This window comes from Oncorhynchus kisutch, linkage group LG20, assembly GCF_002021735.2.
Source record: "Oncorhynchus kisutch isolate 150728-3 linkage group LG20, Okis_V2, whole genome shotgun sequence".
Lineage (NCBI taxonomy): Eukaryota > Metazoa > Chordata > Actinopteri > Salmoniformes > Salmonidae > Oncorhynchus > Oncorhynchus kisutch.
In genome coordinates, this window is record NC_034193.2 from 50,132,527 (window position 1) to 50,149,995 (window position 17,469).

At 42.9% G+C, this 17,469-nt stretch overlaps 2 protein-coding genes across 7 annotated transcripts in view; one reads left to right on the forward strand and one right to left on the reverse strand.

Moving 5' to 3' along the window:
• Positions 1-4,498: 4,498 nt before the first annotated feature.
• Positions 4,499-7,310, forward strand: LOC109866002 (retinal cone rhodopsin-sensitive cGMP 3',5'-cyclic phosphodiesterase subunit gamma-like). The gene is made up of 3 exons (XM_020454533.2): positions 4,499-4,570; positions 6,017-6,132; positions 6,355-7,310. Exons 2-3 carry the CDS (start codon positions 6,029-6,031, stop codon positions 6,470-6,472), a joined length of 222 nt encoding a protein of 73 aa, XP_020310122.1. The 5' UTR covers positions 4,499-4,570; positions 6,017-6,028; the 3' UTR covers positions 6,473-7,310.
• A 1,360-nt stretch (positions 7,311-8,670) lies between these two features.
• LOC109865819 (RNA binding protein fox-1 homolog 2) overlaps positions 8,671-17,469 on the reverse strand; it is a 36,850-nt gene continuing 28,051 nt past the window's right edge. For 2 of the 6 annotated variants that reach the window (XM_031799288.1, XM_020454278.2), the window contains 7 exons: positions 17,355-17,445; positions 17,101-17,184; positions 15,277-15,415; positions 14,841-14,883; positions 12,409-12,500; positions 12,138-12,219; positions 9,525-11,982 (listed from right to left, as the gene is read on the reverse strand). In XM_031799288.1, the coding sequence (XP_031655148.1) occupies positions 11,938-11,982; positions 12,138-12,219; positions 12,409-12,500; positions 14,841-14,883; positions 15,277-15,415; positions 17,101-17,184; positions 17,355-17,445 (576 nt within the window). In that variant the 3' untranslated portion in view covers positions 9,525-11,937. Of the gene's footprint in view, positions 11,983-12,137; positions 12,220-12,408; positions 13,951-14,840; positions 14,884-15,276; positions 15,416-17,100; positions 17,185-17,354; positions 17,446-17,469 lie in introns of all 6 variants that reach the window. The other 4 variants (XR_004204450.1, XR_004204449.1, XM_031799289.1 and 1 more) reach the window with 4 other exon arrangements.

The following is a 17,469-nucleotide window of genomic DNA, read 5'->3' on the forward strand; positions in this document are numbered from 1 at the left end:
TGTGAATCAGGCCTTCATGGTCGAATTGCTGCAAAGAAACCACTACTAAAGGACATCAATAATAAGAAGAGACTTGCTTGGGCCAAAAAACACAAGCAATGGACATTAGACCTGTGGAAATCTGTCCTTTGGTCTGATGAGTCCAAATGTGTGATTTTTGGTTCCAACCGCCGTGTCTTTGTGAGACGCAGAGTAGGTGAATGGATGATTTCCGCATGTGTGGTTTCCACCGTGAAGCATGGAGGAGGAGGTGTTATGGTGTGGGGGGGTGCTTCGCTGGTGACACTGTCTGTGATTTATTTAGAATTCAAGGCACACTTAACCAGCATGGCTACCACCGCATTCGGCAGCGATACGCCATCCCATCTGGTTTGGGCTTAGTGGAACTATCATTTGTTTTTCAACAGGACAATGGCCCAACACACCTCTAGGCTGTGTAAGGGCTATTTGACCAAGAAGAAGAGTGATGGAATGCTTACTTAGTGTTTTTCGTATTTCTTATTCTTATTACTATTATTTTTTTGTAATACATTGTTATTGATTATTGCATTGTTGGGCTTCGAGTTTGCAAGAAAGACATTTCAATGTACTTGTGCATGTAACATTAAAACTTGAAGTTGTAAAGTCTGCTTCCAACTCACACCCTCAAACACGTAGATCCCCTGAACACAGCTCACTTTCCAGACCACTTTCCGGCTCACACTCTCAAACACCTAGATCCCCTGAACGCAGCTCACTCTCTAGATCCCAATCACCTGAATTCTAATCACCTGTTCACACACCTGTATGTCATTATCACACACTATGTAGTTCAGTTCTTTGCACCCCATCACTGTGAGGTATTGTTGGTTTTGTGACATGTCTTTTGGAGCGCTGTTTCCTGTGAGTTACTCCCCCAGTGTATGATAGTTTTTGCCTGCCTTACTAACGACACCTTTTTCCTATTCCCTTCCTGATCTCCCGGACTACGTTACTAGCCTTTCCCTGCCTGTACTGTTGCCCTTTTGGACCCCCTGTGTATGACCTTCTGCCTGCCCCTGGACCCAGCTACCTGCCTCCTCCTGTGGTCCTTTGCGATAAACACCTGCTGCGCCCTGCGCTTGAAACCAGCTCTCTGTCTTCCCTCGTGTTCAGATGTAGGACCTTAATATGAGCCAGTTCGCTACAGCAGGAAAACAATCCTGCAGCAACAGGAAATGTGAATTATTATGTGGATTATAATTTATGGACATTTTTGTACGGGTTGATGGAATTTTCAAAAGGGAAAAAAGTCTGAAATGTCAAAGTGGATTTTTTTGTATTTATTCCCTACATTGCAGGAAAGTTCTAATTACGATCCTTCATCTGTAAAACTAGTCCCGAGAACCAGGGAGTCATTGATTTCCACAACAAAGGCGCCAGTCTATATGGAGATTGTGCAGACAATATTATGTAAGACATTTGAAGACACCCTTCAATGAATAAATTACATTGAGTTGCTATGGGCAGGTTGCTGTTTTGTTACATTGCATTACAACAACGATGGCAAGAACAAGTAAAGACCATAAACAAACTGACCCAACACAAAGTTGGTTGTCTAACACATATTCAGTGCATTCGGAAAGTATTCAGACCCCTTGACTTTTTCCATATTTTGTTACATTACAGCCTTATTCTAAAATAAAAAATAATCAATCTACACACAACACCCCATATTAACAAACAAAAACAGGTTTTTAGACATTTTTGCTCATTTATATGTATATTGTTTACTGAAATATCACATTTCATAAGTATTCAGACTCTTTACTCAGGACTTTGTTGAAGCACCTTCAGCAGCAATTACAGCCTCAAGTCTTCTTGGGTATGATGCTACAAGCTTGGCACATATGTAAGCTCTGTCAGGTTGGACGGGGAGTGTCGCTGCACAGCTATTTTCAGGTCTCTCCAGAGATGTTTCATTGGGTTCAAGTACAGGCTCAGGCTGGGCCACTCAAGGACATTAATAGACTTGTCCTGAAGCTACTCCTGTGTTGTCTTGGCTATGTTCTTAGGGTCGTTGTCCTGTTGGAACGTGAACCTTCGGCCCAGTCGGAGGTCCCGAGCGCTCTGGATCAGGTTTTCATCAAGAATCTCTCTGTACTTTGCTCCATTCATCTTTCCCTTGATCCTGACTAGTCTCCCAGTCCCTGCTGCTGAAAAACATCCCCACAGCATGATGCTTCCACCACCATGCTTCATGGTAGGGATGGTGCCAGCTTTCCTCCAGGTGTGATGCTTGGCATTCAGGCCAAAGGGTTCAGTCTTGGTTTCATCAGACCAGAGAATCTTGTTTCTCATGGCCTGAGAGTCCTTTAGGGACCTTTTGGCAAAATCCAAGCGGACTGCCATGTGCATTTTAATGAGGAGTGGCTTCCATCTGGCCACTACCATAAAGGCCTGATTTGTGGAGTACTGCAGAGATGGTTGTCCTTCTGGAAGGTTCTTCCATCTCCACAGAGAAACTCTGGAGCTTTGTCAGAGTGACCATCGGGTTCTTGGTCACCTCCCTGACCAAGGCCTTTCTCCCCCGATTTCTCAGTTTGGCCGGGTGGCCAGCGCTAGAAAGAGTCTTGGTGGTTCCAAACTTCTTCCATTTAAGAATGATGGAAGCCACTTTGTTCTTGGGGACCTTCAATGCGGCAGACATGTTTTGGTACCCTTCCCCAGATCAATCCTGCCTCGGAGCTCAACAGATAATTCCTTCGACCTAATGGCTTGGTTTTTGCTCTGACATGCATGTCAACTGTGGGACAGGTGTGTGCCTTTCCAAATCATGTCCAATCAATTTAATTTATCACAGGTTGATCAAGTTGTATAAACATCTCAAGGATGATTAATGGAAACAGGATGCACCTGAGCTCAATTTCTAGTTTCATAGCAAAGGGTCTGAATACTTATGTAAATATGGTAAAAACCTGTTTTCGTCATTATGGGGTACTGTGTGTAGATTGATGAGGAAAAATTATTTAATCAATTTTAGAATAAGGCTGTAAAGTAACAAAATGTGGAAAAAGTGAAGGGGTCTGAATACTTTCTGAATGCACTGTGTATAAAACATTGGATGATTTCTTTGTTTAACTTCAGAAGACACCCTCTGAAACCATTAGTTCAGCTGAAGATGGTGGGAACATTGAACAAAAACCTCTGAATTTCAACGTAGGTTTCCCATGAAAAAATGTTTGAATTTGAAAACGAATCACCAAAAAGCGGAGAGTTGTATAAGCTTGATGAAATGTCCCACACAAACATTCTCCTCCAAGTCCTCGTCTAGGCCTACGTTTGTCTTTTGCTAATGAAGGACATTATGGGGAGGGGCTCAGCATAAGTGGAATAGCTCTCTAATGGTTCCTTTATTACAAGTATGGCAGAAGTAGAATGTCACTCCTAAACTCCATCCTAAACACATAATACAACAAGGACTATGTTCACTGGACAGCTGGGTTAGGTTCAATTCATGGGTCAATTCATAGTAAAGCTCACGCAAACCCAGATCCTTAGTATGATTTGCCCATCATTTTAAACATTTACACCCACATTCCCTTAGCGTTTGAACCAGTTTTTTCAAAAGGGAAATTCAACATTGAGGAATAAACAAAAAGGTCAAATTAAGTTGGAATAAATTATAAAACATGAAAGGCTCTATTCAATCCGTATCATGGCAGTGCAGCATTACAGCGTGAATGAAATTAGCGGGGACTGCATTCACAGTCAAATCTGAATATGTCAGCTCAATCGGAAATGACTTTTACATTTCTATCACTTCAGTGAGACAGATTGAATAGAGCCCAAGTGTAAATCCTACATAACGTTTGTTTTAGCTTCGGTTTTTGTTGCAAACACTTAGTTAAACTGGGCCTTAATAAGACTACAAAAGCTCTTCTCTTAGTATCTCTGCAGTTAACACAATTAGCCCTTGCAACAACTACAGGCCACTGATACACTACCCTCTCAACCCGACTAAAACAGTCCCTCTCTCCCTATAAATACCAACCTGAAGCTTACTTTACATCAGGGTTACCAATGTGTGTTCATCCATTCAATTACACAACAGCCTAAACATGCCAAGACGTTATACACTGCTGTACATACTCAAAGTGGCCGGTGCCATGTGTAAGCCTATTACAGGGCCTTAACTCTGCAGGCACGTAGCCCACAGTGGATATATATATATATATATATATATATATATATATATATATATATATATATACACTGCATCCAAAATGGCACCCTTTTCATTACCCATAGGGATCTGGTCAAAAGTAGTGCACAATGTAGGGAATAGGGTGCCATTTGGGACTCGCTATATGCTCTGGATGTTATGTCAGGCCAGCTAGCAGCATGGGACGGGCTGGTGGCCAGTAAACACCCAGTAGGATACCACAGTACACACGGTCACACGGCGAGTGACAGCACAAAGGTCAGAGGGGATTAGGTCAGAGGTGTATAAAAGGGGAGGACAGTCGGAGAGGAGGAAGAGAGATACAGCAGGATCTCAGTAGGATCAACCCAACTCCGGAGAACTGTTCACTACAGACTGCAAAGACAGGTAGGATGAAACTGCAGCGTCCTGTTACGCTCAGCTCTGAGCATTAGTTACCTTTATTGTATGCCCTGTAAGGGTCATTTGGCGTCAATGCCTTAGACATTTGCAGAAAACATTTTAGAGTGTAGAGAATTCGCTGGAAATATTGTACTGTTTCCATGGAGTTATCTTGTTGAGATTGTGCTCTATTGCTGATGGTCATTGACTGGTTAGTGTTCAATGCACTTGCTTTAGTGCTGGCCTTGGAGAAGGACTTTTGTGGACTTCACAGGAGGTTGGTGTCACCTTAATTGGGAAGGACGGGCTCATAGTTGGAACGGAATAAATGGAATATCAAACTCATCAAACACATGGTTCCCATTCCCGTCACTCCATTCCAGCCATTATTATGAGCCGTCCTCCCCTCAGCAGCCTCCTGTGGTAGACTTGTGTGCTGTAGACTTGAGACAGCTCACACAACTGACTCTTGAGGATGAGAGCAGAGCAGGATAACAGACAATGGAATTTTTGAGTGGTTGTAGTCTAATAGAGAGGCTGGAGCTTTTCATTCAACACTCTGATAGACAGGGAATTGAATTGTACTGGAGGACACTAGGAGGAGACCAGTAGACCAATCGACAATACCAGAACACTACGAGGAGACCAGTGGACCTATAGGCAATACCAGGACACTAGGAGGTCAGCAGACAAATAGGCAATACCAGGACACTAGGAGACCAGCAGACAAATTGGCAATACCAGGACACTAGGAGGAGACCAGCAGACAAATTGGCAATACCAGGAAACTATAGAATGAACACATGCAGATCAGTAGAGCAGCTGTGGAATGTGATGTAGGAGAGCTGTTGATTGGCTGTTGACTTGAAAACAGAATGTCATTCACCTGTACAGGATGCATGTCAAGAGTGGTGGAATAAAAAGTGTTTGGGTGCAGAGTATTGGTTGCATGGACAACGAACTCTCAAAAGCATCTGTAGAAATATACATTGTGTAGAGTGCAGTTGAAATGGAAGACTGGGATAGGCTACTACTGGTTTCAAAGGTCTCAAAGAACCTTCTAGTTACACAATGTTCTGGTTGAAGTGACCTCATCTGAACTACAGATTGTAACGCTAACGAGTAACTTTGGTACTATTTTCGCCTTGGTTAGTACAGTATAGGTTGGTGCCAAATCTAATCTGGTATGATTGGATCAACATAGACCGCTCAGGTGTATTTTAGAGGGAGTATCACTCTTGGGGTGCGACGGGATAGAGAGAGGGAGGGGTTGGTAATAATTAGGTATTAGGGAAAGGGGTTTGGATTAAGACAGATTGAGGATAAGACCGATGGAGTTAAAGAAACCGATAATCTACTCCTGACTGATATCTTCATGGGATTTACTACTGTTATTCAGTTACGTATTTCCAGGCTACCTTATTGACCCTCTTTCCTCCCTCTCGCTCTCAGTAACCAACAGAAATGGCAGACGTTGCAACTGCCGCTGAAAAGAAGGCCCCCCCTAAATTCAAGCAGAGGACTACCCGTACCTTCAAGAGCAAGGCCCCCAAGCCTGGCCAGAAGGGGTGAGTTGGAAACTCCCTTAGAACACACAAATATAACTACTACAACAAGGAAAACTAATTGCGCATCCATCCTTACATATCAAATGCAACTCCTTTTATACCGTACCAACACACTTCAATACATCTTTCTCTCGAACTCAACTTTACCACCACAACCCTCGTCTGCTGTGTCTCTATCCCTTTAGCTCATGGAACTTCTCCTTCTCTCTCCTCTCCCACCAGATTCGGTGACGACATCCCCGGCATGGAGGGTCTCGGCACAGACATCACAGTGGTCTGCCCATGGGAAGCTTTCGGCGACATGGAACTCAGTGACCTGGCGAAATATGGAATTGTTTAGACGCCCTACCCCTCCTTCCCTCCCCTCGACCACCCCCTCCACTTCTCTTTCCTTCCCTCTCCTCCTTTCTGGACCCTGAGGTCAGGGAGTCCAGTACTTTGAACTGATTCTTGTTGTTTTGTTATGCCATCTTGTACAAGGCGCTTCCACTTTGACATCAGCTCGGTGTTTAAGTGCCGGGCGTACTCGGGTGCACTACCGACCCTGAGAGCCGGGCGTACTCGGGTGCACTACCGACCCTGAGAGCCGGGCGTACTCGGGTGCACTATCGACCCTGAAAGAAATGGTGATGTCACACAAACACACAGTGATACTTGGGAAATATGCACATACCAGCTTTAAACTGAAGACACATACGACCAAACCTCATCCTGCCACTGTCCTCCTGTAGAAATCTCACGTAAACGACCAAAACCTCATCCTGCCACTGTCCTCCTGTAGAAATCTCACGTAAACGACCAGCTAAGCAATGTCCTAACAACTGAAGTCAAATGGCACTCAAGTTATATGAATAAGACATGTAATGTATAATAGTGATGTGCATTCGCTTTCTGTGGTCTGGTAGGTAAATAAATGGTCATGTCAATGAAGCTTACTTCGACACTACTACTACAGTTTCACTGGTGCACTTCCTGAGAGAGAAGCTGGACTACATTTACAATGTTATTAAAGAGGGTTTGATTAAGCGTTGTTCATATCTCAACCATAGTTGGTTTCCTCCCGCCTGACTATTTTCTCAACCTGCACCCGCTCTCCTTGAAAGCACGTTTTATATACAGAAATATATATTTATGTACAAAATAAAAATCAATCCATCTTTTTTTACAGTGAATTTCAAATGTCTGTAATTTGACTGTTCATTTGAGAGCCGATCACTCTTGCAATGTGTCACATATGAACCCTCTTGAATTATATGAAGAATAACCAATTGAAAAACAGCTACTTCTCCTGGTACTTTGGCAATACTTCATCAGAAGCAATCAATTAAAATGTACATTTATCTTGGATCCTCAATAACACAAAATACAACCACCAGCGACTCAAACACACATTATTAAAACACAGGACAACATAAGAAATTGCTCTGTCCCCTCCTGTACTCCCTATTCACTCATGACTGCACGGCCAGGCACAACTCCAACATCATCATTAAGTTTGCTAATGACACAACAGTGGTAGGCCTGATCACCGACAATGATGAGACAGCCTATAGGGAGGTCAGAGACCTGGCCGTGTGGTGCCAGGATAACAACCTCTCCCTCAACGTGATCAAGGCAAAGAAGATGATTGTGGACTACAGGAAAAGGAGTACCAGCATTCCCCAATTCTCATCGACGGGGCTGTAGTGGAATAGGTTGAGATCTTCAAGTTCCTTGGTGTCCACATCCCCAACAAACTATCATGGTCCATACACACCAAGACAGTCGTGAAGAGTGCACGACAAAGCAGACTCCCCCTCAGGAGACTGAAAGGCATGGGTCCTCAGATCCTCAAAAGGTTCTACAGCTGCAACGTCGACAGAATCCTGACTGGTTGCATCATTGCCTGGTATGGCAACTGCTCGGCCTCCGACCGCAAGGCACTAGAGGGTAGTGCGTACGGCCCAGTACATCACTGGGGCCAAGCTTCCTGCCATCAAAGACCTCTATACCAGGTGGTGTCAGAGGAAGGCCCAAAAAAATTGTTAAGACTCCAGCCACCCTAGTCATAGACTGTTTTCTCTGCTACCGCACAGCAAGCGGTACCGGAGCGCCATGTCTAGGTCCAAGAGGCTTCTTAACAGCTTCTACCCCCAAGCCATAAGACTCCCGAACAGCTAATCAAATGGCTACCCAGCCTATTTGCATTGTCGTCATCCCCTTTACGCTGCTGCTACTGTTTATTATCTATGCATAGTCACTTTAACTCCACCTACATGTATATATTACCTCAATTAACTGGTGCCCCTGCACATTGACTCTGTACCCCTAACCCCTGTATATAGCCTCTGTTATTTTACTGCTTCTCTTGAATTTTTTGTTACTTTTATTTTTTACTTAACACTTATTGTTCTTAAAACTGCATTGTTGGTTAAGGGCTTGTAAGTATTTCACTGTAAGGTCTACGCCTGTTGTATTCGGCGCATGTGACATAACATTTCATTTGATTTGAAATTGGACACCAAAATAACAACATGAAAGTCACAAACCACAACAAAATATTTTATATAAAAGATTTTATATGGACATTCACTAGCAAAATAGCATAATGGCAGCCAAGGGATAAACATGACAGAGGGGAAGAGATTCAAAAAAGGACAGTCACTTCCATTTGAAACCTACAGTGATTAAGAAGAACCACCTCACTGTATAATATAATACAAGGAGCCTACTCCATGGCTCTGTTCCAATATCCACACAAATATACTACTTAGTATGAAGCACTGTATCATGGTATGAATTCAAAGTAATATGCTGGTATGGAAATTAGAACGTTGCCATTGTGTTCTTGCCTCGTTGTGGTGGCCATTTTGTTTTGCCCATCACTGGGCCTGAGTCTTTGACAAACAGCACTGTGCTCTTCTTTGCTACACTAGCATCCTAAGCATAAAAAAGGGCTAGCTGCCTAGCATTCTCAATGGAGTTTAGTGGTAAAAGATGACTACTGCAACCGAATGCTGTTGGAGTCTGTTCTCAAAAGACAGAAAAATCATGCAAAACATTTAGGTCAGGGGTCTCAAACTCTACTTCCTGGAGAACAACATCATGCTAGTTGCCCATGTTGATTGGTTAAAAAGGTTGTCAATCATTTATCCACTTTGCTCTGCGTTTCTCAATTTGGTAACCAAAGAAATAGGGCATAAATAACTATCTTTGGCGGTATCTTTTCAGTTATTCATATTTCAGTCCACTTTTGCAATACATGATAATAAAGTCAAATGACCAGAGAAGAGTTTGACCCCTGTTGAAGTCTTAGATTAAGTTCACACTGAGAAGAGTGGTACGCACAGCCAGAAAACCGAAGATAAAATGAAAAATAGAGCAAACATTTCAAAATAAACAATGACTGCAGCATTTTGAAATATTGTTTCATAGTAATTAGTTCATGCCCCACATAACATTTTCTTTGAAACATTTACCATTGTACAAACCAAACGATAACACTTACAACCTTTTGTATACTTGGATCATTCAAAACTGCATGCCCTTTAACCTAGACAGCACACGAGCGCTACACTCTTCACATCCGTTTTAAACCTCAACCGATTCATTTCAGCACTGAAATGTTAGGAGTCTTTGTCACAGAGTGACTAGAGTGACTAGATTACTTCACAAGAAGTGCTTGTCAGGCCACCATTCATTCCAGCGTATTCTTGTCTACTGTAAACTTTGGACTTGGAATAAATTGTGAGGCCCAAACATTTCAGCCTTACCTATTTTTGGGGAGGAAAAATACTCAATCCAATGCTTGCCAACCCCCCATCACCCTATTTCAGTCTGGACCAAAAAGTCCTGTTTCTTCCATTGAGAAAATTAGTTTGGTAGTTTTTACATGCTTTCCTGTTTTGTTCACGCCATAGATATAGAACACTAGATAGGCTGATGTCATAGTGGCATACCTCTATGGTACCCTCCCTCTTTGAACTACCAAAGAGCCCATTCCCCTCTGCCCTAGAAAACAACACAAGAGGGAGAAAAATATCAGATTTCAACTAATCTTGAAATGAAAATGTCACCTTACTTTAGGAGGAACAACAACATTTACCAATAGAAAAAACATAACGAGCTAATGCAACAAATAAAAAGACCGCACTTATAATAATAACCACAAGAACAATAATATATTTATCATACACATGACTAAAAGTGTGCTTTTCTACAAATCTTTGGAACAAAAAAAAGGCAAAAACAACCACATTTGGAAATAGAGTATAAGGATATAGAAATATGCACAATAGTATGGTATTTTGCATTAAATATTTTTCATATTGATGGTGTCCCTCTTTCAACGCCTGTTGACAGAATCTCACTATCTATTACCAACGTAGCTATTCTCAGGAAGACTGTACTTGATGTTTACCTGCTCTTCTAAAAGACAGAACAAGTTACGGAAATCAATCATATAGCCAAATAATACATCCCTATCATAACTATTCAAAGAAATATAACTGATTAAGTTTATTCTAGGACACTAGGTTCTGGTTGTTTCAATGATATCAGTGATATATGTCTCAGCCTAACATTCACAATGCAATAAAAAGCCAGCCTGTACCTCTATAGTAGTGTAGTGATGAAATATATAGTTCTGAGTGATTTGTGTATAGCGTGAAGATTTGTGAGAATATGATGTTGTGCACTGGAAGTTTAGTTTGGTATAATATTGTGTTATGTAGAGGGGACGTGTAGTGTTGCCCATTGTAGTGAATGACATAGATATTATCTACACTGTAGTCCTAGCCCCTGGACCTCGTTTCTAGGGAAGTGGAAAATGTGTGTGGAGGTGTGCTCAGAGAACCACTGAAACTAACAATAATAACGCAATAAAGACAACGCTATAAATCAGCAATAATAATAATAATAATAATTTGGTAACTTTTTTTCTCTCTAACTAATTTATTTGCATAATTGTAACAATTAAATTTTTAAAGGTTCCCCATTTTCACAGACTAAGAAAACTTTGAGGTAAGGAACAGCTATGATAATCCTTTTACTGCTCAGTTTGAAGTGAGTCATTTCTAATAGTGTTAAAAAAAACAGTCCATCCACTCTCTCTCTCTCTCTCTCTCTCTCTCTCTGCAATGATGTCATTTCCTCTCTCATACTCCTTCACCCCACAAGAGGAAACATGGAGTCACATCCTCCATTTTGATTGCAAATTGTCTTTCTGTTCCAAAATGCTTTTGGTGCTTGGTTGCTGTGGTTTCTCGCTCATTCAGGCTCCACAGACCTGCAGACACTGGCAGTCACAGTTCTGTCTTCCATAACTAGGCTCCGCCTCCATTCTTGATGTATGAGTTGTGTATAGTACATGCCACATTACACCTTGGCTGTTATACGTGTGGTAGGGGGTTTGTCTCAGTGTTCAGTTAACGGTCAGGACACCAGTTACATGATAGGCTCTGGAGGTACGCTAGCTGGGGGCGACCATTCTGTGTCTTGTGCTGCTGAGAGTGTCGAGAGGGAGAAACAGGGGGACTATAATACAGCCGTGCAATGGAAACAAGCGGCCATTTGGTTCAAATACACATTTTTTTTATATTTTCTTTTCTTTGTCAAGGCTTTCTACCAGTCTTTAAAACGCCATTCCTATTTTTGTTTGAAGCGAAAAAAGAGTGGACAGCAGGAGATTTTGAAATATAAATGTTTCCATGGTAGGCTACAAACTTGCGTCAACGTGTTGCAATCTCCATCCTGGACAGCAGAGGGAGCTCTTTTATAGATTGTTCAAAACAGGATGAGAGAGCTCCTGGGAAATGTGGTTCTTCTTTAGTAGGGCGCAAATCTACTGTAGCCTCCCCTGTACAGTGTGGCCTGGTAGAGACAGAGGAGAGGAGGTAAGATGGCAGTTAGTGGGTTAGTGATTGGCTAGAGCTTTACCATAGAAGTAGAATTACTAGAATGGAAAATATAATTCTATGCTCTTTTCTTTGTTGTGGATAGTAATGTAGATAGGCAAGCGTTCTTACCATAGCTCCTACACCGTAGGCTGCAGCTGTGGCAGGGTTTAGTGCAGCGTGGTAAGGGTCTGTCGTATACACCCGTCCGTAGCTGGACACCAGAGATTAGTACATTACAAACCCACCGCTGTGCAACCAAACATGTTCCAGAATAGAAAGTGAAGTAGGCCCACTGCTTTTAATTTGAATATGTTGATATATAATATATGTTACCTATATATAGTCATAGTACGGTGTGCTACTGCTTTATTTTGTGTAATATATTGTGTCTATCACTCACCCATCACTGTAGGCAGCTGCTGCGGCAGCCGCTGCTCCTGCAGGACCAGCTACCGCAGTCGGCTGAGCGTAGCGATACGCAGCATAGCCACCCTAAAGAAGGAAGGGACAGACAGACAGACAGCGAGAACACGGCTGTTAGTAAATTGTTATCGACTCCCTCACACAATACCCCAGGAATGAATGAGAGTGAAGCTATGTTCCTTTATAACAGCAGAAAAAGGAGACTAACACAAGCAGCAACAACAGGTCATCTGGTGCAACATGACATTCAGAGAATGTAGCAGAGGCCTTTTCCCCGTGTCGGTCTCCCTCCATGACCAACAAAAAAAACACTAGGGCCTCGGTTTGTGGCAATGATATAGGCCTTGCATCAAGTGTGCCGCAGCTTTTCTTCATTCAATTCATCTGATAATTGATGTCTTGTTGGAGGTGGAGGGAGAGACAAAGACAGGAGAAAGTGTGCATAACCTCAGGTGGGAAATCTCCTCCTTCCCATCAAAAACACAGTGTTAAAGAAAGAGAAGTGAATAAACAGGTGATCAGGATCAAGGATCATTATTCCTTTAATAGGGAAAAACGAATGAAGGACACACAGAAGATGGCCAGCCAATACAATTAAGGGCGAGGGGACACATACACACTCGCATGGTCACAACCAACCACTGACGCCGGACAGCATGCACCCCAAACTCAAAACAAGAGGAGACTGTCTTCCTTGGCAACACACCACTGCATTCTAACCTACAGATCAGTTCAGGACCAAGTCCCTGTATTCAGTAACACACACATCTGCTGGGGTGGGGGGGGGGAGATAGGAAGAGGAGGATACAGGGAGAGGAGAAGAGAAGAGGAGAATGGGGAAGAGGGGTATAAGTGTGTCTGCATGCCAACATTGATTCAGTTAGCATGCCACAGGTGGAACAGATATAGGGAGATACCAGGAAGGGGTCAGAACGACTCATTAAGATGAAGATCCATGTCCCTGAGAGTCTGTGGACCTGTGTTGATCCTCAGATCCTGGAGATCCTCTGTGAGCTGTCTTTAAGCTACTCAGCCTCAACTTTCAGAAACCATGTCAGCCATTACTGGCAAAGTGTACCTCTCATTTTGGCTATACTTCATATCTAAGGGTGGCCGTTATAAAGACTGCATAAGAATCGTGGCAAAATCCTATGTTGTTTTCATCTGTGTGTATGATTTATTGTACTATTTTTATTTAATTTTTTAAACTGAACAAAACTTTAAAATGTCCATCATGTTATGTCTAATTCCTTTAGAAGGTAATATTGTCATCCTTGTTATAACGATTCCCTTTCTCCCCCGTTCTGCAACTCCACCCATGTCAGAATCCAGTGAGTTAGTAATAGAAACAGAAATAAAGAGGCATTTCAATCTGGGATGGTCAATAAAACACCAGTAGCAGTCAGTCAGTCAGTGGAACGCATAGTAATAGGATGGATGCACACTGGCTGATCACACAGTGACGTGATGATGGGACCCTACCTGGGGCAATCTGCCACTAATGTCCTGAAACACTATTCTACAGAGAGAACAGAGAACAGCTATGGTCAACCTGGTACCACACACACACACAATCACACTCCACACGCAGGCAAACGATGCATAGAGCAGTCTATTCATGAATGTACAGAACTATGAGGGCGTGTAGTATAGATCCTGGAAGATTGGACATTGCACATGGCATGCACCACTTCATATAGCAATATGATTCATCAAGAACAAAGTGTGTGTAACAGCTATTATTGATCTGCCTAATTAAAATAATTAAATGAATAAAACGATTTAGAAAAATGTGTGTTAAGGGGGCCTCCCGGGTGGCGCAGTGGTCTAGCTGTGCCACCAGAGACTCTGGTTCGCGCCCAGGCTCTGTCGCAGCCGGCCGCGACCGGGAGGTCCGTGGGGCGACGCACAATTGGCCTAGCGTCGTCCGGGTTAGGGAGGGTTTGGCCAGTAGGGATATCCTTGTCTCATCGCGCACTAGCGACTCCTGTGGCGGACCGGGCGCAATGCACGCTAACCAGGTCGCCAGGTGCACGGTGTTTCCTCCGACACATTGGTGGGGCTTGCTTCCGGGTTGAATGCGCGCTGTGTTAAGAAGCAGTTGTGTTGTGTTTCGGAGGACGCGTGGCTTTCGACCTTCGTCTCTCCCGAGCCCGTACGGCAGTTGTAGCGATGAGACAAGACAGTAACTACTAACAATAGGATACTACGAAATTGGGGAGAAAAGGGGGGTAAAAACATTTTTTAAAAGAAAAAAGAAAACGTGTGTTAAATTGTAAAGTTTACTACATCACCCACATATACACAGTTCTGTGGGTTTGGTCCATGCACACACGCTCACACACTCCGACGGAGGGAGGGGAAAGGAGAGAATGAGAGAGAAAGAGCGAAGGAGAGAGGTATACTTACATAGAGGTCTGCGGCACCGTAAAACCCTTCCTGATACATCACACTGAGAGAGAGAGGGGAGGAGAGGAAAGACCAGAAAGAGAGCGATGGATAGAAGAGAAGTGATGGATGGTGATTGAGGAGTGGAAGGAAATACAAGTTGTGAGGAGGAACAGAATAAAGAAGAGGGTGTAAAAGAGAGGAGAGAAAAGGGGTGGGTGATTAATATATACACACGTGCAACATGCGAGATAAAATACCACTTCTCTTGTTTGGCCAAACGTAGCCCTTTACAAGTCATATTGGAGTGATTGTGGCCACTGCGCAGTAGACCGCAATATTCTCATGTTCAGACAAAGAAATGATATTTCAGTGCAGCACCAAACGAACGCAATTAAGTGTATTTGTTATATCACACCATGCAGTAAAAGTGTGTGTTTTATTGAGTAACACTTACCCTGGGTATGTAGGTATAGCTTGCTGGGGTAGGGCTGCCCTGACAGCACTGTAGACCGGCCGGCCACGACCCCGGAGGTGGGCGCCCCTAAAGGTCGCTGCCGCTGTGGCAGCCGCCGCAGGGTACGGGAAGCCAGGGACTGAGAGAGACAGGCCAGAGAAATCAGAGAGAGGCAAAAAAGAACAAAGAGTTAGTCTACACAAAAGAACAGTCTACAGAAAATAACAAACAGTCTACAGAAAATAACAAACAGTCTACAGAAAATAACAGTCTACAGAAAATAACAAACAAACAGTCTACAGAAAATAACAAACAGTCTACAGAAAATAACAAACAGTCTACAGAAAGGGGAAACAGGCTATTTTAATTATGATGGAGGTCCATTGTGGGGCGAAGGGTCCTAATATAAAGGAATACATATGGGCTAAAGCTAGTCATATCAACATCTCACTATCTCCTATTCTGATGAAATGAGGACTTAAGCTAACAATGATAGCATCTCACCTATATTGATGAAATGAGGACTTAAGCTAACAATGTTAGCATCTCACCTACACTGATGAAATGAGGACATACAGTGCCTTCGGAAAGTATTCAGACCCCTTGACGTTTTCAACATTTTGTTACGTTACATCTGCATCTTTCCCTCGATCCAATCTAGTCTGCCAGTCCCTGCTGCTGAAAAACATCCCCACAGCATGATGCCACCACCATGCTTCACTGTAAGGATGGTGCCAGGTTTCCTCTGGACATAATGTTTGGCATTCAGGCTAAAGAGTTCGATCTTGGTTTCATCAGACCATAGAATCTTGTTTCTCAGGGTCTGAGAGTCTTTATGTACCTTTTGGCAAACTCCAAGCGAGCTGCCATGTGCCTTTTACTGAGGAGTGGCTTCTGTCTGGCCACTCTACCATAAAGGCCTGATTGGTAAAGTGCTGCAGAGATGGTTGTCCTTCTGGAAGGTTCTCCCATCTCCACAGAGGAACTCTGGAGCTATGTCAGAGTGACCATCGGGTTCTTGGTAACCTCCCTGACCAAGGCCTTTCTCCCCCGATTTCTCAGTTTGGCCGGGCGGCCAGCCCGGTGGTTCAAACTTCTTCCGGTTAAGAATGATGGAGGCGACTGTGTTCTTGGAGACATTCAATGCTGCAGACATTTTTTCGTACCCTTCCCCAGATCTGTGCCTCGACACAATCCTGTCTCGGAGCTCTACGGACAATTGCGTCGACCTCATGGTTTGGTTTTTGCTCTGACATGCACGGTCAACTGTGGGACCATATACAGACAGGTATGTGCCTTTCCAAATCATGTCCAATCAATTGAAATTGCCACAGGTGGACTCCAATCATGTTGTAGAAACATCTAAGATGATCAATGGAAACAGCATGCACCGCAGCTCAATTTTGAGTCTCATAGCAAAGGGTCTGAATACTTGTTTTATTTTTAATACATTTGCAGAAATTTCTAACAACCTGTTTGCCTTTGTTATTATGGGGTATTGTGTGTAGATTGCTGGCTAATTTAACAAAATATATATATTTTAGAATAAGGCTACAACGTAACAAAATGTGGAAAAAGTCAAGAGGTCTGAATACTTTCCTTAGACACTGTAAGCTAACAATGTTAGCATCTCACCTATACTGATGAAATGAAGACTTAAGCTAACAATGTTAGCATCACACCTGTACTGATGAAATGAAGACTTAAGCTAACAATGTTAGCATCACACCTATACTGATGAAATGAAGACTTAAGCTAACAATGTTAGCATCTCCTAACATCAGCTGTGTTGATGAAATTAGTCTAACAATGTTAGCATCTCACCTGTATAGAGCTCTGGGCTGTACATGGCTCCAACCATTGGACTCAACTTCCACCCGGCTGTAGGGGAGTTGGCATTTAATAGCCCTAATGTACATTTGAGGAAAAAGAGGATAAGAAATATGAGTAACACTCAACATCTATATCTCAACAAGTTAAACATACTATGCAATTACACTTATGTAATCACATGCAACTGCATTGCTACTAATTTGTTGTTCATATTCAGCAGTTATAACCAGCAATATTATCTTTACCATAAGGTAGAGCGGCGAGCCCCTCTCCTCCATTAGAATATGGGGTGACCATTTTCTTATTGGTCATCACCCTGGCTGTGGCATTGTTGACCTGGGTGTCAGAGAGAGGTCAGAG